At 35.6% G+C, this 25,498-nt stretch overlaps 3 protein-coding genes across 5 annotated transcripts; 2 read left to right on the top strand and 1 right to left on the bottom strand.

Annotated features, from left to right (window-relative positions):
• Positions 1–1,318: 1,318 nt before the first annotated feature.
• On the top strand, positions 1,319–3,628 carry LOC115964064 (protein WHAT'S THIS FACTOR 1 homolog, chloroplastic). The gene has a single exon (XM_031083362.1). It carries the CDS (start codon positions 1,634–1,636, stop codon positions 3,194–3,196), a length of 1,563 nt encoding a protein of 520 aa, XP_030939222.1. The 5' UTR covers positions 1,319–1,633; the 3' UTR covers positions 3,197–3,628.
• Positions 3,629–9,609: 5,981 nt separating this feature from the next.
• LOC115965743 (pentatricopeptide repeat-containing protein At4g01030, mitochondrial) lies at positions 9,610–13,020 on the top strand. Its single transcript, XM_031085038.1, has one exon. It carries the CDS (start codon positions 9,759–9,761, stop codon positions 12,594–12,596), a length of 2,838 nt encoding a protein of 945 aa, XP_030940898.1. The 5' UTR covers positions 9,610–9,758; the 3' UTR covers positions 12,597–13,020.
• A 686-nt stretch (positions 13,021–13,706) lies between these two features.
• LOC115962939 (protein IQ-DOMAIN 14) lies at positions 13,707–19,762 on the bottom strand. 3 transcript variants are annotated; one of them, XM_031081824.1, is made up of 7 exons: positions 19,445–19,762; positions 19,260–19,307; positions 17,969–18,066; positions 16,937–17,353; positions 16,084–16,317; positions 15,546–15,674; positions 13,707–14,722 (listed from the first exon to the last, which is right to left on the bottom strand). In XM_031081824.1, exons 3-7 carry the CDS (start codon positions 18,041–18,043, stop codon positions 13,976–13,978), a joined length of 1,602 nt encoding a protein of 533 aa, XP_030937684.1. In that variant the 5' UTR covers positions 18,044–18,066; positions 19,260–19,307; positions 19,445–19,762; the 3' UTR covers positions 13,707–13,975. The 3 variants fall into 3 exon arrangements, with proteins under 3 accessions (XP_030937684.1, XP_030937686.1, XP_030937685.1); XM_031081826.1 differs by lacking the exon at positions 19,260–19,307 and adding an exon at positions 18,638–18,691; XM_031081825.1 differs by lacking the exon at positions 19,260–19,307 and having other exon boundaries at positions 19,445–19,761.
• Between the last annotated feature and the right edge of the window lie 5,736 nt (positions 19,763–25,498).

Raw genomic sequence — 25,498 nt, 5'->3', positions numbered from 1 at the left:
TGCCTAGTTCCTCGAACCACATACCTTAGGTAAATTAATGCTTTTTACTTTTCTAAATGTTAAACAGAACCTCGGTTATGCTTGGTTCCTCGGACCACATACCTTGGGTAAATATATGATTTTTACTTTTCTAAGTGTTAAACAGAACCTCGATTACTTTTCTAAGTGTATATCCAAAAAAAAAAGAAAAAAAAAAAAAGAGTAAAACTTATGTATATATCTATGACTTAAACAAGGTATAATTGAATTCATATATGTGTAATTGTGTTGTTTTTAATTGTACCGTGTATCTACATGAATTATACACTAGATTTTAGGAATTGGATGTGCAAAGTTTAGTCATTATGCTATTATATACGAAATGATGTGAGTGCTCTAACAAATGGTGAGGATTACAAGAAAAGACACCGTGTTTGTTTAAGTTAACTGTTTGAAGAAGTGTGGTTTTTAAAAAATTAAGATTTAAAAAAGTGCATTTTTAATTAATATTTTTGAAAATATTGGTAAAAAATTTCTAACTACAAATAAAAAAAACTTATATATATATATATATATATATACGAAAAAACATGAATAGTACCATATAAAATGTACATTATATACAAAAATGTGGTAAATATTAGCCAATTTATATATATAGTTAAGGTAAACATTAGCCAATTTAATATATATATATATAGAATAATATAAAATAATATAATATTTAAAATTTATATATAGTTAAGATTTATTAATTCTAAAATTTAATAAACTATCGCCGCGCATGATAGTCATTTCATAAGTACAAAGTTCTTATAGAGTAGGGGTATAAGGGCTGAGATTCAAGTCTCCAAGACAGAGTTTCACACACATATATACTTAGATTAGGTTAGAATAGAATTTCTATCTTGTATTAAAAAAAAAAAAATCACACATTTTTTTAGAAGAAAAATCACAAACATAGTTTCATAAAAAAAATATAAAAAAATAATAATAATAATAACACACATAGACACATTCAGCAACACACACCCCATATATAACAAATGATTTATGCATGATTTTAAAAACCGGTATGGATAAAGAACTAAAATAAAAATGGTTTTATGGACAGACCGTGATGTCATAAATAAATAATTATTGTTATTATAATAATTTTATAGCTTATAGTGTTTGCAAAAAATATCTAAATCTTTTAAATAATTTCTATCTGATTTTTACATCTTTTTTTTTTTTTCTCACTAATATGTACAGTATATATCACCGAGATCACCTCATAAAAATCAATAATAAAAAAAACGATTCACAAACTCGTTAATATTAATTCACCTACCTCATCTATTTCCGTTGCCCTCACACCCTTCTCAATATTCTCATTCAAAAGGGCTGGAGTCACCGCTCACCAGAGCTCTCTCTCTCTCTCTCTCGGTTTCTCCATCTTGTTCTATTTTCTGTGCTTCTTCTTCATTTTGTTCAACTTGACACTTGTGAAGGGCTCACTCTCCTACTCGCTCGGCTTGGTCTTGCTCCCTTCCCTCGGTGTGCCTCTGTAACTCTCTATTTTCATTTCTGTCCCTCCTCCTGTATTTCTTTTCTTTTTCGATTCCTATAGATTATATATTATTTCTCTTTGTTAGTGTAACTCTGCCTCACAATGAAACCCCAACACTTGCTTTGTTCTCCATCTACTTCCTCACCATTATTTATCTCATACAAATATCCTTTTCTTCAAAACCCCAAACTTTCAGTAAAATCCCATTTCTCCCCATCAGACAGGTCACAGTTTTGGGGCACAAGTTTAGTTTTGCAACAAAGTAGTAATAGTGTTAGTTTGAGTAATCTGAGAAAAACCCCATTTGGACCCGGACCCATTAGAGCTGTTGTGAAGAGAAGAAAAGAGCTTCCTTTTGACAATGTCATACAAAGGGACAAGAAGCTGAAACTAGTGTTGAAGATAAGGAAGATTCTAGTGAGTCAGCCTGATAGAATTATGTCTCTTAGAGAGCTAGGTAAGTACAGAAGGGAATTGGGTCTTGACAAGAAGCGACGGTTTATTGCTTTGTTAAGGAAATTCCCTGCAGTGTTCGATATCGAGGAAGAAGGGGTTTTTTCATTGAAATTCAAGTTGACACCCGAAGCTGAAAGGCTTTATTTGGAGGAGGTGAAGATTAGGAATGAGATGGAGGATTTGTTGGTTGTTAAATTGAGGAAATTGTTGATGATGTCGTTGGAGAAGCGGATCTTGTTGGAGAAGATTGCCCATTTGAGGACTGATCTTGGGCTGCCATTCGAATTTCGTAACACTATTTGTCATAGATACCCGCAATACTTCAGGGTTGTTCCGACTGAACGAGGTCCTGCATTGGAATTGACTCATTGGGATCCCGAGCTTGCAGTTTCAGCAGCTGAGTTAACTGAGGAGGAAAATAGAGCTAGAGAACTAGAAGAGAAGAATTTGATTATTGATAGGCCCCCAAGGTTCAAAAGAGTATTGCTACCCAAGGGTCTCAGTCTTTCCAAGGGTGAGATGAGGAGGATATCTGTGTTTAGAGAAATGCCTTACATATCGCCTTACTCTGATTTCTCAGCACTCAGGTCAGGCACGCCTGAGAAAGAGAAACACGCTTGTGGGGTTATTCATGAGATTTTAAGCCTCACTGTTGAGAAGAGAACTCTTGTGGACCACCTCACTCATTTTCGAGAGGAGTTTAGGTTCTCTCAGCAGCTGAGAGGGATGCTAATAAGGCACCCTGATATGTTTTATGTGTCCTTGAAAGGGGATAGGGATTCAGTTTTCCTCAGGGAAGCATATCGTGATTCTCACTTGATAGAGAAGGATCGTTTGTTGCTAATAAAGGAGAAAATTCGTTCTCTTGTTGCTGTTCCTCGATTTCCAAAAAGGGGTTCTCCCAGAACAGATGAGGAGGGTGGGCCAGAAGGAAATAGTGGAAGCAGTGAGGAGGGAGAAGAAGAGTGGTCTGATGTTGATAATTTAATGAGCAATGATGGGTTTGATGATGACAATGATGATGAAGATTATGAAGACAATTGGAGTGATGAAGATGATGATGACATGCCTCCGGATTTCGATGAAGATGGTGAAACTGTGAAGATTGGAGTGAGCAAACCAATTAAACAGGTTGACAACTCAAAAAAAGATGAGGAGAAGGATCTTGTTCCTGTGCTCCCTGATGGTAGGCCAAGAGAACGTTGGTAAATTTTATAGATGGCTGCTTTCTTTTGAAGGCTCCAACCTAGAGACATTCACCAAATGGCCCTTATGCTGTGCTCTTGGACTGACTTACAAGCAGTGTTTATTCTCCTTTACCGCTTCAGAGAAATATGCAATCTACTTTGCAAGGCTCTGCAGCCTGTACCATTGTAAGGCCAGGACTCCTTCCCAACATTTATTGTTCAGGAAAATCTTTAATAGGAGCAAAGGCGTAAGTTGGTTATCTCATATTATTCTCTGCCTGTATGAAACATATTTAGAGATACTTAGTTAGAGCACTGAACTAAAAATTTTGAGCCAATGGTAAGTCTTTGCAGCTGTTTCTAAATTAATGGTTTATGCTTCTAGAAATATAGTGAAGTAAAACATATCCTTTCTAAGTGCGTAATAAATATAGCTTGGTATGTACTATTATTCTTCCATCCATGCAATGTGCTGGCCTGAGTTGTTTTTAAAGATTATTCTGCCTATGGAAAGAGTTATGATAAAAAGTGATATGGCAAAACTGGGCTCGGGCATCCAGCTCAACTGGTTGTAAAATTGATGTGAGATGTACTTATATATTAAAAAAAAAAAAATGATGTGACACTGTCAATGTCTTTAGAATTAGATGATTATCTTTGTCCTAAACCCAGCCAACTTTGCATTTTGTGTATGGAATAAAGGATTATTAGGTTCACTGAATGGAATAGATAATGCTTTGTGATTTCACATAAGGATGTGCTTTTAGTTTCAAGTAACCATCCTGGAGTTACTGACTTCAGTGAATCAGACTGCTCATAATGTCAAGCCCCGATTTCAATATCCAAGGTCATGCACACATCTTTGATCCTTTGAAGTCTTACTTGGTGGTTGATACTCTGATAATAAGAAAGTGAGGGTATTTCAACCCCCCCCCCCCCCCCCTTCTTTCCTCCTATGAGTAAGTTATATACTAAAGCTTTGATTTTTGCTATCTGATATTTGGTTAACTATGAGGTCTCTCTCCAATATGAAACTGCCTGATATGATTGTAGCTTCAAGCACTTTTCAGAAACCCAAGAAATATTATAGCGAGTATAAATTGCTGAGCTTTTTTGGTTCATCAGGTTTTTTTTTTTTTTTTGGATAACTTTTTTGGTTCATTTGTATGCAAACAAATATAACTAAATTAATCATATTAATTTACCATTAATTTCTACTCTTCATGCTATATCTATTTGTCTCTACCTACTTTTCTGCTTGCAATACCTTAGCTCAGTTTGTTTTCTTATTTCTTATTTTCATTGTGCACCATCAAGTTACAATTTAACCTTACCTGTTTTATTGTTGAAGTGTGACTGTATGAGTATGAAGAATGAAAAGATGTTGTCAGGGTCATTGGACTGAAAAACAGTTAGAAGAATGAAAAGATGTTGTTAGATGTTAAATCTGAAGTTTGTTGGAGGATTTCTTTCTTCCCCTATTCTTGTCAGGGTGAAAAACAGTTAGAAAAGAACAAAGGAATGAGTGTCTACACATATGATGTAGTTTGATTATTAAAAATCCTAATAAATAAGTTGTTATTCTTATGTCTGCCCCCTCCTCCGCTTGTCATTCTCTCTTTTTAATTGAATTATTTAGTTTCTTGAGAAGGTCCATTTTCCTACAGCATACAGTGAATTGTTAACAGATTAGTCATCTTTCCAGAAGGTGAGGGACTTAGGGATGAGATGCTGAAAATTGTATGATAGGTGGATTTATTTCTCATGGCATTTGATGAATGATAACACGCTAGCATTAGTTATAATTTTCTTCATAACCTCAAGTATGTGGTGTGAATTGATAACGTTTTTAAAGCAAGACCTTTGACATTAGGCAGACTGAAATCTGATAGGTTAGATAATTTTGCTTGATTAATTGGCTGGGAAATTTGGTTATTAGACTAAAAACTGGTACACATGTTCCAAACTCTTGATATGTTCCTACCAAAGCGGATATTAGGAATTGTTGTTGACAGGGCTTGAGGAAGTAAATATTGAATGTTTCCTTTATTATGTGTGCATTTAGACACACACAAACATATTTTTAAGGATACATTTTACTGGGTTTAGAGGAAGACTGTACTGATAATGCAGATGCAGGGAAAACGAAAAGGGGAAGGAAGCAGGATGGACCAACAAACACTGAAGCGGCAGGGGTGTTGGAACACCCTTGCCGATCACAATGAAACTTTTAAGTTGGAACTGCCAAGGGCTTGGGAACCCTTGGACAGTTCGAAGCCTTCAAAAACTATTGAAGGATCAAGGTCCCACGGTTTGTTTTTTGATGGAAACTCGGCTGGACAGAAAAGGTTTCAACAAACACTGTAAGGATTTACCGCTCCCAAACAAGTTCATAGTGAAGAAGCCAGATGGAGGAGGCGGGCTGGCTTTGTTGTGGAAGAGGGGAGTGGTAGTGGAGGTCATAAACTGTACGGATAATCACATTCTAGCAAAGGTGATAGAGGACGATGGGTTCGCATGGTATTTAACCGGCTTTTATGGGTGGCCAGAGTCTAGTCAGAAAGAGAAGTCATGGGCGCTACTATCTCACTTGGTATCGTTTGTGGACGGACCTTGGTTATGTATAGGCGACTTTAACGCTATACTAAGTTCCACCGAAAAGCTTAGTAAACGGCCTCCCTCATACAGTCAAATGGATGGGTTTCGCGAGGCGCTGGAAAAATGTTCTTTAGTCGACTTGGGTTTTCTTGGCTACCCCTTCACATGGAACAACAAGAGGCCCGGGCTTGCCAATACTAGACTACGCCTGGACCGAGCCATTGCAAATGCGGAATGGAAAGAAAAATTCCCGGAGAGTACAGTTCACCACCTTCATTCCCACGCTTCAGACCATTTACCGATTTTGCTACAAACCAAATCCATTATGAAGTATAACACCAGGAGCACAAGGGGCTTTAAGTTTGAGGAAGCATGGTTACTTTGGGAAGATTGCGAAGCGGCTGTCCAAGAAGCATGGAATAAATGGGAAGGAGTAAGCTCAGGTTTGCCAAGAGTAAAAGAGAAGATTGCTGGCTGTGGGGTGGAGTTGCATGCATGGGGGTCATCAAAAACATATCCGGATATTGATAGAATTAAGGTACTTCAAAGGAGGGCTGAATCTTTGGGTACAGCGGAATGCACAGAAGAAAATAAAAATGAGTTTTTGGCTGTCAGTAAAGAGCTGGATGATCTTCTATGTAAGCAGGAGATTTTTTGGGCACAACATTCAAGGGTCTCTTGGCTTAAACATGGGGATAAAAATACTAAATTTTTCCACTCCAAAGCCTCACAACGGAAGCGGAGGAATTTCATTAAAGGAATTTTGAATGAAGACAATACTTGGGTGGAGGAGGCGGGAGAGGTGGCAGATGTGGCTATCAATTACTTTGAAAGCATGTTTACAGCAGGTGACAATGTTAGTGTGGAGGAATGTCTAGCTGTAGTGCAACATAAGGTGGACCCAAATATGCAAGAAATTTTGTCCAGTGAATACAGTGCGGAGGAAATAAAAGCAGCGGTGTTCCAAATGGGACCAACAAAGGCGCCTGGACCTGATGGTATGAACGCTCTTTTCTACCAAAAATTTTGGCATATTGTAGGTGCAGATGTGATTACGGCAGTGCTAGATTTTTTAAACACTGGTAATATGGAACCTGATATTAATTTTACACATATTGTGCTTATCCCTAAAATAAAATCACCTGAAAAAATGTCTGACTTTAGACCTATTAGCCTTTGTAATGTGATGTATAAAATTATTTCAAAGGTGTTGGCAAACAGGTTGAAAAAGATTCTACCACAGGTGATTTCTCCCTCCCAAAGTGCATTTGTACCTGGCCGCCTTATTACAGATAACGTTCTGGTAGCTTATGAATCCCTACATGCCATGCATTGCCATAAGAAGGGTAAAACAGGCTCTATTGCACTGAAGCTGGACATCAGTAAAGCCTATGACCGAGTAGAGTGGAGTTTCCTTAAAGGGATTATGGAAAAAATGGGATTTCCTGAAATATGGATTGAAAGAGTGATGAGTTGTGTCTCTACACCTACTTTTTCAGTTTGTATTAATGGTAAATCCTATGGGAGTATCAAGCCATCGAGGGGGCTTCGGCAAGTAGGAGAGCGGGTTTGAACTCTGGATATCTTTGTTGGAAATACTAGGAACTGTTATTCTTGTGGCAAAACAAACCTCTTCCGTTCTATAAGTAGGTATCTAGCTTGCTAACAAGTATGCCAGGCCATTGTGGCCTACAGAAAGGTTCTTGCTCATTCTTGTCAAGTCAGGCAAGCCAAGTCATTGTTCTCCATACAATGATCTTCAAGGCACTGGTTGTTCACACTCCCTCAACGGCTTCCATCTTGGTGAACTCCACATAGGGAAGTGGCGGGCTGGAAGCACTTGGTGGGGGTGGGAATAAGCTGCCCCTTGAATTGAAAGCTCAGTTTATGATCTAACAGTTGCAACCGAGTCACTTTCCTACAATACTTCTTTAAATAAGCAGAAGCTTGAAGTTTTAGGCAGAGTGAACAAAAGTTGTCATGATTTCTGATGGTTCTAGCCCAAAGATTCAAAGTTATATCACTATCCCTTTAATTTGCTTTGTCAGCTCGACTTCTTGATTGAGCTTCTCAGCCCTTGAAATGCTTCTGTTTAGTGCCAATCTGAACAATTTTGAGGTTACTAATCACACGATTCACTTGCATATACACCAGTTAGATTCTGTTATTGTTACGTATATTTTTCCTTGTTGGAGATTGTCTGCTAAATATAATATCTAAAGTTTGAAACTGCATAGTCCTTAATTTTTAAGGGCTACTACATGGTTTGGTAGACTCATGAGCACTCTATAGATGAAAAAAATTGCTCAACCTCGTTTCTTCTTCAGCTCCTTCAGAGGCTCATTCAAGATCATCAACCTACCACTCCACTCGTCCACGTTGTTTGCAATCCTATATAAAGTTTTACATAAAATTTTGCTTTCAAAAACTCATGAATCTTTTTTTTTTTAAGAGGTAGAGTTTCACCTATAACGTCTGTTTTTGATGATTGCTCTTTATCATCAAAATAAGACACTACTTGATTTTTGGTGTAGGCAGAGATAGAATCTCAAACCTCTTATTCAACAAGTGGAGATTTTATTAATTGAACTAACTGAAACCCACAAAATACTCATGAATTTAATGATATAATTAGTGACTAATTAAAGTCCCCCACAGAATATATATTTATATATATATATATATATATATATATTTTTTTTTTTTTTTCTGTTTTCCAAAAACAAAGCTGCTAAGGTTGTCTTCTCTTCTTTGACACGTGATAAATTTGGAATACTGCTATGAAGATTAGAATGATGCTTGAAAAAGGTTGACATGCAGAAATTCAAAAAATGTCCAAATTTGTTTCTTTTTTTTTTACCAAGAATCTGTGGTTGAGGTTATTGTTCTTTCCCCTTTATGGCTATTAATGTTTCTGAAGCCTCATTCAGGTTATTGTATATACTACAGCATTCAGATATCCTGATTCTCAATGAATTTGCTTTGTTCTTACTCTCTATATAATCTACGATGGTACTAAAGGTGTACATATTTCATATAGACCACATATTAGTAAAAAAAATTCAAAGTCTCTCCTCCAGCCAGACTCAATGATGTTGATCAAGAGCGGCATTCAGAAACAGCAAAATATCATGAAGCTAATCATAGTCTACATTGTGTCCTCCTTACTTAACTAGGGGACTGTATGGCTTTTAGACTGAGCTACATTATATCAACATTTCCAAGGAATGAGTAAACAGCCTTAGCTATTTCTAAACTGGTTTAGGATGACGGCTTATAAATCTCATCCATTCATTTCATTTATTAGTTACCAAAACAAAAACTAAACAAAACTAAATGTGCTCACGGCCGTGTATAAAAATTTAAAACAGGGAGGCTTATTTTCTTGCTCAGAGGAAGGAAAAAAATAGACATTTTGATTTCGTTTTTGTTTCCGCTTTCTAAATGGATAAAAACATTATGTTTTCCTTTTTGTTGTTGTTGTCGTATGTGTTAATGAAACAGAAGCGGATTGTAATTTGCAACTATTCCAGCTCGGTTCAAGAGCACATTTTTGCTTCTTTTTTTATGAAAAGTGACTTGAGTTAATATCTTTTACTTGAGCATGACTATAGTGATACTCTACTCGGTGGGCTCAAGTTTGCTGAAACGGAGGATCTAGATGAATTATAGCTGTGCACCTAGTCCAATCAAAGATGCTAGTGAGTATGAGCTGAAAACATGAAATTATTTCTCTCTCATTGTGGGATTCGAACTTGAGACCTCCATGTCTCCGAACAAAGCACGAGGATAATTGTATAAAATATGGTATAAACCTTATCCACAATTATGCTCATATTTATCAAACTTTTCATACCATCCATCCTTCGCTAACCAAAAATTCCTCTTCTCCCTGCACGCCATTTCTTCAAAGCTAAAGCTAAGGCTAATCAGCCCAACCAGACTACCTTTACATTCTTACCAGTTCTCTCAAAAGTCAAACCTCCATGGACAAAATAGCTCCATTTCACCACCTTAACCCTCATATCCTTCAAAACCCAACACTCACTCACAACCACAACCACAAGCCACATAAAAGCCAGTCCTTCACTTCTCTTGCTCTTGCTCACTCTGTCACAGACACTACTTCTCCTGAAACTCCAATCCTTGCTTCTCTTCCTTCCTCTTCGTGGAAAGTCTCCTCGAGCATGATCAGTGAGATAACATCTCTGAATTCTGTGAAAGCAGTGCATGCCCAGATCATAAAATTGTCTAACAAACCCAGTTGGGATACCATTGGAAAGAGTTTGATCGCATATTACTTAGAATTTGGTGATTTTAAGTCGGCTGCAATGGTAATACTCTTTCTGGGTTTTTCCAGAAACCATCTTATATGGGATTGGAATTCTATTTTGCAGGAGTTTACAAGTTTTGGTGGTGATACTCATGATATTCTTGTGGTTTTCAGAGACTTTTATTGTGGAGGAGTGGTGTTTGATAGTAAAGTTCTGGCCTTGGTTTTAAGAATTTGTGCCAGGTTAATGGATTTGTGGCTTGGAGTGGAGATTCATGCTTGTTTGATCAAGAGGGGCTTTGTCTTGGATTTGTATTTGAACTCTGCACTGATAAACTTTTATGGGAGTTGTTGGAGCATTGAGAGTGCAAATCAAGCGTTTGATGAAATGCCGGATACAGAAGATCCCCTGTGGAATGAGATTATCATGGCAAATTTGAGGAATGAAAGATGGATGGAAGCTCTAGAGTTATTTCGGGATATGAATATGTCAGGTGGGAAAGTCTATGGTGGAACAATTGTGAAAGTACTGCAAACTTGTGTTAAAATGGGAGCTCTCAATGAAGGAAAGCAAATTCATGGGTTTGTTTTACGATGTGGACTTGAATTCAATTTATCAATTTGCAATTCACTGATTAGCATGTACTCCAAAAATGACAGACTTGAACTAGCTAGGATAGTTTTTGAGTCAATGAGAGATCGTAACTTATCTTCATGGAACTCAATTATCTCGGGTTATGCTGGACTTGGTTGTTTGAATGATGCTAGGAATCTTTTTCACGAAATGGAAGTTTCTGGTGTAAGACCAGACATTGTAACTTGGAATTGCCTTTTGTCAGGCCATTCTCTTCATGGCTCATATAAAGAAGTCCTAAACATTTTGCAGAGAATGCAAGGTGTGGGCTTGAGACTGAATTCAGGCTCTATCACCAGTGTTATTAAAGCAGTTATCAAACTGGGCCTCATTAATATGGGGAAAGAAATTCATGGCTATGTGATACGAAATGTGCTTGACAATGATGTATATGTAGGAACTTCATTGTTGGACATGTATGTGAAGAACAATTGCTTAACTAATGCTCGTGTGGTTTTTAACAATATGAAGAACAGAAATATTTTTGCCTGGAATTCATTAATTTCGGGGTATTCCTACAAGGGGCTTTTTGAAGATGCTGAAAAGCTATTGAGCCAAATGAAAAAGGAAGGAATCAAACCCGATTTAGTGACATGGAATTGCCTAGTTTCTGGGTATTCAATGTGGGGTTGCAGTAAGGAAGCTCTGGCTGTGATTCATCGCATCAGAAGTTTTGGATTAACTCCTAATGTTGTATCATGGACTGCTCTGATATCTGGCTGTTCACAGAATGAAAGCTATAGGGACTCTTTTGAGTTTTTCATCCAAATGCTGGAAGAAGGTATCAAACCCAACTCAGCCACCATATCCAGCTTACTTCGAACTTGTGCAGGCCTATCTTTGTTGCAGAAGGGTGAAGAGATACACTGTCTCAGTGTAAAAGATGGTTTCACTGGAGACTTATATGTAGGCACTGCACTTATCGACATGTATAGTAAGTCGGGCAAATTAAAAAATGCCCACAAGGTTTTCAAAAAGATTCAGAACAAAACATTAGCCTCTTGGAATTGCATGATCATGGGTTTTGCCATTTATGGCTTTGGAAGAGAAGTGATTTCGCTATTTGATGAGATGTGTGGAGTGGGTGTCCAACCAGATTCTATAACCTTTACAGCTATCCTCTCTGGTTGCAAGAATGCAGGTCTAGTTGATGAAGGATGGAAATACTTTGTTGGTATGAGCATGTATTATAATATAATCCCAACAATTGAGCATTATTCTTGCATGGTAGATCTTCTAGGGAGAGCTGGTTATCTTGATGAAGCACGGGATTTCATTCGAAATATGCCACTAAAGCCAGATGCTACCATTTGGGGTGCTCTTCTTGGATCCTGCAAAATCCATAATAACATTGAGTATGCGGAATTTGCAGTGAAGAAACTATTTGAGTTAGAACCACATAATTCTGCTAATTATGTTCTTATGATGAATTTATATGCCTTTTCAAACAGATGGGAGGATGTGAAGCGTGTTAAAGACTTGATGGGTGTTTTAGGGGTAAAGAACCTCCAAGTGTGGAGCTGGATACAAATCGATTGCAAGATTCATTTTTTCTCTGCAGAAGGGAAGCCACATCCCGATGCAGGAGAGATATATTTTGAGTTATATAATTTGGTTTCTGAGATGAAGAAAGTGGGATATGTGCCTGACATCAGCTGTGTATATCAGAACATAGATGAGGTTGAGAAGGATAAGGTGCTGCTTAGTCACACTGAGAAGTTGGCTATTACTTATGGGCTGATGAAGATGAAAAGTAGTACACCAATTAGGGTGATTAAGAACACAAGAATGTGTACTGACTGTCACACTGCTGCAAAATATATGTCTTTGGTACGAAACCATGAGATCATCATCAAAGATGGCATTCGATTTCACCATTTCAGAGTAGGAAAGTGTTCCTGCAATGATTGTTGGTAATAAGGACTGTCAATGGTTTTTGCCTTTCTGAATGCTATGTTGACATCATGTTGAGCTCTTAAATATGATGAATTAGTTGGCTCCAAGCCTCAAGTAGAAGACATATGTTTGTGGGTCAAGGCCAGGAGATCATGGAGGAGAGAAACTGGATGCATCACTGAGTCCATATTCCTCATATAAGAGGTTATCAATGAAGCATGGACGAGGATTCTACCCAATAGGTACACTATATGTACGTGTTAATCCACAAGCTTCATTGGCCGGTGTTCATATTTTTGTAATATGTTTTTTTTCGCAAAAAGTGTTGTCCATAATTATCTAAAAGTTAACAGGGGTGAAATTACCTTTTTATTTTTGCCCCCTTTAAAGACTTGTAAGAAATAACCTTATCTATAAAAACTTGTTGCTGAAGATTGTTGTAAGATATTACCTTTTTTAACAAAGACTTGTTGCTCTTTATCATTATTATCTGAATTTTTTTTTTTTTTTTTTTTTTTAAGAAAAATGAGAGTTTAAGACTATAGCATCATTTTGTAATTTTCCCTTGAGAGGTAAAGGAAAAAGAAATGCAAGAGAACAAGGTTGTTTAGGTAGTAAAATGTGTACATTTTTGTAGCAAAACGTGTTTTTTAACGAAAAATAGAGAGGTGAGTGACAGTAGCCTAACAAAACATAGTTTAAATAGATAAAGTGTCAAATTACAAACCACAAGTAAACAACTTAAATTTGAATTAAACCACAAATGGATAAATTGTGATTTGATTTACTTACAATCTATATATGAAGTATAGTAAGTTCGAGCAAGGAATCAATTTCTTTAAAATTATTGATAAGATGCTCCCACAATCATTTCTCCCATATCCCACAGAAACAAGAGCCTTTATTTATACTAGGGTAAGTACTTTTTTATAATTATAGATATTTATGGTTTTATAATTACAGATATATATAGCCATCTCTTGAACTGAATACCAGCACTCTATAGTATTGACTAATTATTGTTTAATACTCTTAAATGTGAAATGTTTCACACAATGTCTACACTTTTACACAAGATGCCACATTTTACATGTGATGATGATATGAAAGAGTGTAAACACAATGTGAAAAAGTGTGAACACTGTTAGATTTGAAACAATCAAAGCCTTTTGAGATTACAATGAGAGAATTTAGAGATTTTAGCAATCCTAAGAAATTAATGTCATGATACCTTTTAGAAACCCAATCCTATTACATTCAAACCATCATTTCCTATCGTTTCTTTATTATATTACATCAGTATTATATAAATCAAACTATCACCATACACTCAATGAAAATAAACACCACAATGGATTTTTTTTTTTTTTTTTAAAAGGTCAAAAATATACCAAAAGAAATCACACAAATCGGTTAAATGGCTTCCTTCCAATCCCAGCAGGTAAAGAAACAGTTGAATCCACACTCAAATTCCCTACAGATTGAAGTGACTGGTCCTTGTCTAACATCTTTTGAGAGCTAGAATCCTCCTTGTTAGAGAACAAGGAGCCTTTGTTCCACTTGAAAGACCCAATGCCTTGTGTCAAAGGGAATGAAAGTCTCCTTTTTGACTCAGTACTGCTTGGAGTCCCTGGAAACCTCTCCTTGGGGTTACTATAAGCTCTTGCTTTGGCTTTGGCTGAAACTGTTGGAACCATGTAGTTTGGAACTGAAAATGGTGGGCAACTCATGAGGCTGTCGTCATCCTTTAGTGGCAGATCAAAGGGTGAATTACTAGCTCCACTAGCTCTTGGTCTTGAATACTTTGACATGCTTGAGCTGTTGGCTAGTGGGTTTCTATGTGGAGGTGGTGTTCGAGCTTGTTTTGCTGATGTGACTATAGTTGATCTTGTCGATTTTGGTGTGGGCGTATCCATACTATCAAAGCCAAAAGGATTTTGCTTGTGGTTGCTTGATTGAGGCCACGGGCTTGGCTTCATTTCTGAAACAGGTCTTGGAGGTGTAATTTGAAAACTCTTCATGGCTTGGCCTTCAGGAGGATTTGCTGGAGACTGCTGACGTTCCAACCAGTTCCACCACCACGGAAATCCCCCAGATCGGATATCAGCTAGAGGAGTGTTAGTTGATTTAGGAGTGGCTTTCCACAACTGTTGGCATAGAGAAAACAAACATTAAGATATAAAAGTATGCATAACATTGTTGCAATGACTTGGTCTCTTGAGTCTTGAGCTAGTTTTGAGAAACAAGGAAGCTAAATCCTCTAAAGTTGTTCATGGATTAGGCCTGGGTCAATAGATAATTCATGCCCATTGCTAACTATAAAGGTTCGTAAATGGACATTGACGTTTAGAACAGTATTACAACCTTAAGTTTATTCATGAGCAAAGATAACATGTTTCTTGAACTCATTGATTCTGAACAAGAATTGTCAAATAGTGATATAATGTTTGCATTTACAGAGGTACAACTTTTGTGAGATGCCGAAATTTGTTAAATCCCAAGACAAGCTTAAGATTGTTCCGCCACTGTCTTTTGGGTTAACTCTACCATGATAGCCTTCAAGAACCAATAGCACAAATATGCTTAACTCAATGCAGATCTATAGGTACTACATCCTAACAAAAAGATCATAACTATTAATTACCAAAATGATACATGTGCTGGAATCTAGAACATACATGGGAAAGATGACCTTAAGATGTCACGTAATATGTGAGATGGGGAATGCAAACTATGAAAGAGGGAGAAATGAAAATGAAAAGTTATTAGCGGCATCATGGGAAGCAAAGAAGACCAAATTATTAATTTCAGCACCTACAATGTAATTTAACAAATAACAATAAATGCCAACTAAGGTGAACTTCTTGGTGGACACTGCTGGATTTAATTGAAAAGACAATTATGCAAGGGGAGAACACCTCTCATGATGCAATTGAAGCAAGCTGGACTACATTAACGTAAACAAAGTACCTGGTGTGAATACGCATAGGCCATAGCTCTCTCTCTCTTGATGACTGCCTCAACCTTTTTCTGCAATCTTGTCTCTCTCTCCTCCTTTGTTAGCAAGCTATCATCCCAGTCATCATTACCTGCCTCAGACTGTACCAATGCTCCAATTATGAATGTTACTTCTTGTAAAAGAACTATAAAAAAAATATTCAATAACAGACACCGCACCAAAGTAGAAAATCAAATGATCCTTGGGTCTGTTAGTAAGATTCCAACAGACCAGAGTTCATTTTCATTACACCCAAAATGAAAATCAAAAGATAAGATGCATCAAGCTGTCAACTGGAGAGGCAAAGACCCAAAGCCATGCTTTTATAGCGGGCAGGCCAAGTGGCCAATTATGATAAATATGGCATGATGAATTACTGTTGAACGTATTGTAACCCAGATTAGAGCCATTGAACATAGTGATCAAATCTTCAATGATGCACCAACATTAGGCCACATAGCTTTAATCAAATTCGCTAATCACACATAGGAAAACTTAAGGGAAACTTACTGCCTGACTCCATTTGCCAAAGGTACTATCCACTTCTTTATCATTCCTGAACTGAGCTTGACGCCTGGCTTGGTTTTCTAACATTTGGATCCTCCGAGACTGAATTTGAGATTGAACCCGCACCAAGAGTTGCATGTACTTCATTGCATTCACCGTCTGGCGCTTCACATTCTGTCCTCTCACCACTCCTTGTAGCCTCACCAGACCCTTTAAAGCTCTAAAGCTTCTCCTTGCCTGCATGACAAGTCCCACATAATGTGAGTTGGCTTATGGTCTAATGCTGATGCAGAGCATGCTCAGTTCCACATTATTTACCTAGAGCTGACATAGATAAGCTTCTATCAGTTGATTCCTCATGCAAACCTCAAAGGGTACTGGGCATGTTTGAGACCCCTATATTCAAATTATGGTCAAAATAGCAGTGACATGCCCTGTCTTAAAGTTCAGTTCCACTATCTCAAAATGCTGTGCCTTAAACTTAAGTCTTTTCCAGAAAAATGGACCAACAATTGTGGCCAAAATATAGTACCACATGAAGTGCATGATTCTAGAGAGGCATTAATGATTGCTTTGCTTTTGGACATATGGGCAAACAATTACCTATGACATCAAGTGTCTCCATCACCTAAAATACATATTTTTATGATAGAAATTCATCTGAATTGTCCTATGTGGTCCTAGAAATAACTTACTTGACAAAGAAAAATGACTATAAGGGATTAGGCACTCTCCATTCTGTATTGAATCTTACCTTCATATTGTCATATTTTCTTGTTAGATGTGCTGTGACAGCACAAGCCCTTGACTAATTGTCTTTAATAGTATCCAGATATTAAAAGAGATGGGCACTTACCATATAACCTCTATAGGCTGCCTGGATCTTAGTAGCTGAAGCATGGTGGGTTCTTAAAGTTGGTTCTGGTCTGTAGCTAGTCTCCTTGTGATGATGAACAATCCGAGGAGAAGCAGCTCTAGGGGAAGTAGCTCTAGGAGAGGCAACCCTTGGAGAAGCAACCCTAGGAGAGGCAACCCTTGGAGAAGGAGCCCTTGGAGAAGCAACTCTAGGAGGCACAAAAGGTGGCGTTCTCGGTTGCTCAGGAGGAGTGGGAGGCCTAACAGTTAACTTTTGTTGCTCTCTCTCAAAATCCCCAAATATTTTCTCAATGCTGCTCGGCTCCCTAAAGAGGGGAATGAATGAGTTGGTCTCAGCATGCCTTAATTTTCCTAACCCCTTCTTTTTCTTGTCTTTTGTGCTTTTTCTCTCTGGGTCCTGCAACGTTATGGAATAATAATGAAGAGAAGCTATACATCAGATATACTTTTCATGCTGGAAGCAAGTGATCCTTGTTCTCTGAATCCAGAAAAGTACTTTGAAACACTAATTGAACAGCATGAAATTTTAACAAAAATTATTGTTCCAGGGAATATTTGCTAGAAGAGATATTACAACCCGGTGAATGAATATACAAGGGAAGCAACTCAAAATGAAGAATGACTAGTACTCAAATACTTGGACCACTTTGTACTGTATTGTAAAATTTTAATCATGCATCACCAACAGCCTTTCTTTTTTTTCTTTATTGATCTTTTAAACAGTAACAACAACCAAGCATTAGTCCAAAAATTTTGGACTCGCTATGGATCTTCAACAGGCTAGTTAGGTCGGCTACATGTATTCTTTTCTGCCAATCTACTCAATCCAATGTCATACTCTTTGTTAATCTTTTTGAAATACTACACGATCTATACAAGGGGCAGTTGCTTCTTAATCATTAAATACTTGCACAATTTTAGCCATATTAAATAGAAATAGTTAAAAAAATTTCTAAATTATAAACAGTAAGCATTTTTTCAGATGCTTCCCCAGCATAAGATATCAACTTACATTGGCAAGTTTCTCCTTGGAATGGGGTAAAAACACCCTCTTTATTGCAGAAAACCAACTGCCTTTTTTTCCCATGTTCCTAGCATTACTGTCTCTCCCTGTAGAGGAAGATGAAATCAAACCATTCAGTATATGCAGGCCCAAAAACATATGCATGCATCTTCATGAATTTATCTATGTATACATGTATGTAAGTATGTATATATGATTTTAAAATTAGGACATAAATTATATGGCAATAGCATCTTTAGGTGGCTGAAACCAACAAAATAAAATGGCTTCCAGAGAACATCTAGAACAGATGAAATTTGAACTGCTCGTCCAGCTTACTGACACAATCATATTAAAAGTGCAGCATAAAGCTTTCCAAGAACTACACAATTTTAAATAATAATAAAAATGATCCATATTCTGAGGTGCTAAGTATCCTCTTAGTCTAATCAACATGGAAAAACATAGAGATGTGAGATAGCTAGAGTATTTTGAGGTGATTAGAACCTCCTTAGTCTAATCAACAAGGGAAAACAGAATGATACACGATATAAAGATATGGGATGGCTTTCAAGAGACAAATCTAAAGAATTAGCATGACATTTTCAAGGACCTAGTTTAACAATTAACTTGATACAAGATTAGCCATCGACATAAATTTTACACTGAAAAACTTACATTGATTAGCAAGGAGACCACCTCACTGGGCAAAAGATCAGATAAGTAGTAGTTCTTTTGAAGAGAGAGAAAAGGAGGAAAAACAAGGTAATTAGCCGGTTGGATTCTAAATTTTGTATTATGTAAGACACCCTTAATAATTTTTTATAAGATATAACACAACCAGACGGTTTAAAACATCAACTTCGTTCAATTGTCAACACTAATTTTATAAACATGACTGCCCCAACAAACACATACTGACAAGCAGAATCATCTACTTAGACAGACAAGAAAGATACTTTTTTTTTTTTTTTTTTAATAATTAAGAAAAGGGAACAAATCGTTCACAAGGCTAATTCAGTTTCTCTGCAGAAGAATCATCTCTCTGCAGGAGAACAAAAGCTTTTTACAAGATGAAGAAAAGAACAATTAAGTATTACAAACATAAATTTCCAAGAATACTTTCAGCCAGGGAAAGAGAGAGAGAGAAATTTTTTTTTAAGGTGCAAAATCAGTTAGTTGTTGATAAAGAAAATTAATTTTAACAGGATAAAGACAATAAATTCTTCAAGTAAACGACATCTGACATTTCAGAGAGCAAAGAGATCCATAAAAACAAGGAATTCAGTAAGAATCTTACCTTAAAACTAACATATGACTTCCAATCTCCATAACAGAAACAACCCACCTTTCAAAAAAAATTTGTTTTTTTTTTAATAAATTTCTCCAAAAGATCATATCTTTGATCATTAAATAACATAACTAACATAACCCAAAATTCCATACACAAACATAATTAAGATAAGATCATACATATGTGTGTACCTTAGCTAAACCTTCCAACCTCCAAAGACCCTTCAAAAAGCTGTTTTAAACCAAAAGGAAGAACAAACCAGAGAAGGGTTTCAGTTTCTCTCTCTCTCTCTCTCTCTCTCTCTCTCTCTAACCGCCCTCAGAATTCCAATACCACATGTTTCTTTTCCTCATAGCCTTTTAACAGAGTTTTTGTTTTGTTTTGTTTCTCTGTCTTTCTTTTAGCTGTGTCTGTGTGTGTGTGTTTTTTTTCTCTCTCTATAACTTTGAATCAGGTTCTCTTGCTTGTATGAATTTACTTTTCTTTCCTTTGCTACCTTTCACCTTTTGTAGGATTTATAATTTTATTTTTTCTTTTGGTTTCATAATCATAATGATGAGAAGGAAAGAGAGAGAGAATGGTGGCCACTTTCTCACTCAATGTGGCCAACTTCAACTAACTTTACTTCAATGGGAAGACTATACTGACAGCAAGTATTCCCCACTTAATTAACGGTTAGGTTTGGTACACTGTTTTCTCTCTCTCTCATTCTTAATTTAATAATAATCTGCTATCCTCTTCATCAATTTTTTTTCTACATAAATATCTTTTAGATGTATAATCCTATGTAGATTCTCATTCTACTCTACGCGCCTGTACAGGTGTGTGTAACAGTGTAAGTAAATATATGTGTGCAATTATTGGCGGCACAAAGATGCATGTGTGCGCGTTTTTAGTATTTCTGACATCAATCAACTAAATTTTAAGGCATTTGAAACATTATAGATTATTAAATTTGTTCAAGTTGAAAGAAAGTAGAAATATGTTTATCCATGCACGTGTGAGAAAAAAAAATGTATGAGGTTTTGGAGAAAGAAACAATTGGAAAATATATCGAGTGTCTTTTAGTAGATTGTGTAATATGGGGTTCTTTGTTTCACTCTGTTTTTTCGGTGTTATAAAGTATTTTTAATCAGAAAAAAAAATGGAAAATATATGATGGGTGATGCTAGTCTGAGTTTGGTAAGCAAAAAAAAAAAAAAAACTAGTTTTCTTTTGTGTGTGTGGATTTTTTGAGCTATATTGATCACACACCAAAATAAACTTTCTCCCTCTCATTTTCTACCAGGCTTCTTAGCAAATAAATAATTAGCAAAGCTCATCCAAAATCCAAATGCACTTAAGAGTAATACAAATCTTACTCGTCTGGCATCATTTTTTTATTATAAAAAATAACAAGGCTATTTATGATTATGGCAAGTGTAAATGTGTAATGTGCTCCATACATCATATTCAACATGAAAATATATCCAAGTTTCTTATCCAAAAAAAAAAAAAATGGATGAATCAATATAGCATGTTAGAATTCACAATTTTTAACTCTTTTATACATATTAGAAAAGAGTGAAAAAACTAATTAACCCAAGATGTGTGAGATTTGAACAATAAATATAAAATTAGAAATAAAATAAAAGTAAATATACACACAAGGAAATCAATAATACATGGTTGATGGTTCACTCGGATCTAGGGCTATGAAGATAAAATTATTGTACTTTTTATTATGACAACTACAAAATGAGCTAAAGGAATCTTAGACTATGTAGGTTATGGTCTTATTATGATGTTACTATAGTTATGTATTACACATCTGCGGCTCACAATGCATTCTCAAATAACCAACACATCATGTCAAATTCCACTCATATCTTATATCATTTTACATTCAATGAAATTTGTAAAATCAAACATTCATTCTTTGCTCATGGAAATTACAAATAGGGGAAAAAAACAGTACTTACAAAATGAATTGCGGTTTTGGCAAATAATTTTCTTGATTGGTTTAAGCCAAATCATTAGAAATTGAGGCTAATTTGTACCAAAAAGGGAAAAAGGGTTGTTTGACGGGGCAGTAGCCATTGACAGAGGAAACAAAAAATGAGGGTTCAGACAAAAATATTCTTAACCAAAGTTCAAGTTGGGTCAAGTCCAAAAATGACACAAGTTGACCCGATCAATCTATTCTGTCTGCAATGACCCAAATATTACAATACCCTACAAAAAGTTTATATCTTTTTATTGTTTTTTCTACCTTCCTTACAGATGGAGCCAACCAGTTAAACATTTATTGTGGCTTATGTTCTGAGAATAAAGTGTCAAAAAGGTTGGTATTTTTCATAGTATTAATAACAAGAATTAAAATTTCAAATGAGTTTCAGTTACCTTAACTAATAAGCCAAAAAGTCTTGTAATTAAATTGACACATTTCCATGCACAAAGTGCTTGGGGGTCTAAGAAAGAAAGGATTCGAGTTGCATGGTTAGCAGCATGTTGTAATTCTCTCTCTCTCTCTCTCTCTCTCTCTCTCTCTCTCAAAAAAAAAAAAAAAAAAAAACCCTAATAAAGTTTCTGATGGTTAAATAAGAAATCTAGAGTTCAATTCATGTCTACACACCAAAACCGATTAGTGTTTTAATCTGATGATGAGGAGCACAATTATCAGAAGCGGACAATATAAGTTGAAATTCTATAATAATAATAAAAAAATTAAAATTCCAACTTGTTTTTCACACTTTATAATTGACCATGTTTTAGGATTCTCACATACTTGCATTCCTTGGACCGTTTCCTCTTATATTAAACACTTTTCTTTTATCATCAAGTCTCCTTGTAAATGTCTGCAATTCAAAATTAATGAAGTCAAGGGTTCAAAAGTTGATGAAAATAGAAGAGAAATTCTTTGACCAAGAAATTTCCTTCTTGTTTTTTGGATTAAAACATGTGTCAAAACCAAGCGATATTCTTTGACCAAGTAATAATAGAACTATCGAAGAAGAAGTCCGTCCAAAAAAAAAGAACTATCGAAGAAGGACCTTGTTTTATATACGCGTAAAAGAATGCAAAACCATTCTTTCTTCTTTTCTTTTCTTTTTTTTGTATATAATTCTTTTATTCAATCACCTATCATATTTACTCAAAAAAATATCACCTATCACGAAATCTCAAATTCACAATCTATCAATAATGTTTTTTTGTACGTGGATAAAAATTGTCTTGAATCTTTACACGTTAATTAATGGACTTATTGGCTTACGTTACGGGGCATTTGCATAACATATTAAATGAGTTCTCAATATCATTTTGGGATCTTTGTAAATGTGTAAGTGTAATTGCGTTTCCTCTTTACTCATCTCTTTAAAAAATAAAAATAAAAAAAGAATTTCCTTACTCTCTCTATCACTTATCCAAATCCTCTCAAAAAAGTATTTTATCCTCCAATTTTTTTTTTCTTTTAATAAAATGAGGGATGGAGATTTGAATCTATATTCCTCTTATAAACAATATCATTGAATTATAAGACTCTCAATTACAAATTCATATTTTTACTCGCCTCTCAATCATGTAAAAAATAAATAAATAACATGAGCATGTAAAAAAGTATGAGAAAAAATCAATAATTTTGTGCTCATAACAAAATAAACGACAACTTTTATATTTTTTCATTTTAAACCCCCAAACATTATAAGTGTTCATATATGTTAAAAATCACTAATTTGGTGATTACATCTCTTATGTTAAGAATTATGTTAAGAATAAGTCATTACATCTCTCTCTCTCAAAAAAGAAAAAAAAAAAGAAAGGGGAAATCCATTCAACAAAGAGAAACTTTGTTCAATGGAAAAACATGCACTACCTTAGTGGGGGAATTAGAATTCCAATCTCTCCTCTTTCATTGTTGTATTTATTAAATTGTAAAAAGAAAAATGAAAAATGAAATTTTATAAGCCATGATAATAATCCCTTGAAACCATATTTATTAAAAAATATTAATGAAATAAGCTATATGGGAAGAAAAATTTTCATTGACACCTATAAGAGCAAAGTTTTCTCTCCAAACTCTTCAAATTTCTCATATATCTCTTTTTTTTTTATGTGAATTTTGAAAATCTAACTGTTAAATTTCATATTCCTTATGTTCTTAACATACATATCAAATTTCGTCTAAATCGGATGTTATTTACTATTCGATCAATAAACGTATTTTTTATACATAATTTTAAATTACAAAAACTTGAAACTTTAACTTTTAATTGATGACATAGCAATAGATCTTTGAATTTCTTAAAATTTGCAAACATGAAAAATATAATAAAAATATATAATCCAATAATTAAATTTTCAAAATATACACTCAATATAAAAATATATGAGAAATTTAAAGAGTTTTAGAGAGAACTTTGTTCTTTGCCATTGGCCTACAAGACTCTAAACAAATTTACTATTTTTTTTCTTTTTTAATCAAAAGAGACAAAACTAGAAAGCATCTTTTGCAAATTGGAGCGTGTAGTGAACTTTCCAAAGATTGAAGTGGGGCTAAAAATCCTAGCCAGTGGCTCTCCTTTTATAGACTTTGATAATATGAAGAAAAATGATTGTGCAGTCGGTGTGGTCCCCACTCCCTAGTACAATATAAGGATGTCGGCCTAGGACACTCAAAAGTGATCATGTGATATCGGCCATTGGATCGGAATAGATCTGAAAAAGCTATAGCCCTATGATTGTATTTACAAACTTTGTTGTAAAATAAGAGCGTGCTCTTTGCTGTACCATTATAACACTCCAAGTGTCTTGCTACACACGTGAGGTGTGTATTTTGCAAAATAAAAATATATCCCAAGCAAGGGTCCGACAGAGACAAGGCAATGCTTTTGTTTTCTCTGCTGTGCTTTGCCCCAGGCCCCCAGCTACGTTCTAGAACTCAATTTATTTATAGAGACAAACTTTGGAATTCAGCAAAAAAAAAAAAAAAAAGAGAAACAAACATATCAAAATTAAGCAAATGAATTCACTTTTTTGAGAGGAAAATCTTAAAACTTTATTAATAAAAACCGGCTATATCAATTTGAAATACAAAATAAAATGGTGATGAAATATCCTCCATCAATACAACACAATATGAAACAATGAGAGAATTTCTAGTCAAACATTAGGTAAGTTTATTACATTCTCTCATTGTATGAGAGTAAAGCAATTGGGAAAAAGACCTAGTAAAAAACTTAGCATCTTGAATAAGAGGGTTTAGAGAGGTTGAACACACCCCACCTCCATTAGTGCTTTCATGATCACCTCAGAATCACCTTCTAACATAGCTCATTCGACCCTAATCTCTACACCAAACTCAAAACCCTGACCTGCAACTATAGCTTCTATCTCCAAAACTTGAAAAGTGTGTGGTAGCTATTGAGATAAAGAGGCAATCCCAAGTCCCTAAGAGTTGCGAATAATAACTCCTGTCCTGAACTTTGTTTTCTTCTTTGAAAATGGCTCCATCAAAGTTGATTTTTAAAAAATCTAAAGAAGTGTCCATGACACTTGAGGTTTCAACACTTTTGGCTACTAAGGGGACTTCACCGAAAGAAATTCTTCATATCTATCCTTGGAAACTTGAGCAAGTTGATCCACACTGTTGGGCCTTATAGAGTCTAGTTGTATTTGATTCAATTGACGACCTGACTTGACTCAAATAATGTTGTGTGGTTTTTAATAAGAGATTTTTTTAAGCTTAGTCCATAGAGCGGAGGCTTGGGTCGACAGGCTCAAGCTGGAGTGCTTATGGATAAGCCTTTTGGGGGTCCAGGGCAACACCCCCGGGAAAAATTTTTGGCCTGTTTTGTAATCTATTGTGAATCCTATGCGCAGGATATAGAAACTGTTTTTTGGTGATTAGGGTTTGGTTGTTGTTGTCGTCTTGAGAAAGTGTGAAAAACTGTAGCTGTACTTTGTATTTTTTCCTTAATAGTAGTGAAATCCTTGCAACTCAGTAGATGTAGGCAAATTGTCAAACCACGTAAATATTGTCTTGTGCATGTGATTGTTTTTCTTTGATGTGTGTTTTCTCTATTTTTTTTGTTTCTCACAGGTTGGGAATTTCAAGTTAATTCCCTACACCACACTACAACCAATTTGAGCTAGTCATACTTGATTTCTCTAGGTCCAAACTTGAGCAGGTTGAATTCACTTGATGAGCGATTCAAGTGATAGTCCAAGACCTCGGTGGTATATGTGATATTACCTATTACCGTCAC

Source organism: Quercus lobata, chromosome 10 (assembly GCF_001633185.2).
Source record: "Quercus lobata isolate SW786 chromosome 10, ValleyOak3.0 Primary Assembly, whole genome shotgun sequence".
Taxonomy (NCBI): Eukaryota; Viridiplantae; Streptophyta; class Magnoliopsida; order Fagales; family Fagaceae; genus Quercus; species Quercus lobata.
Note: the sequence above shows the minus strand (reverse complement) of the source record. Positions and strands in the feature narration are given on the sequence as shown.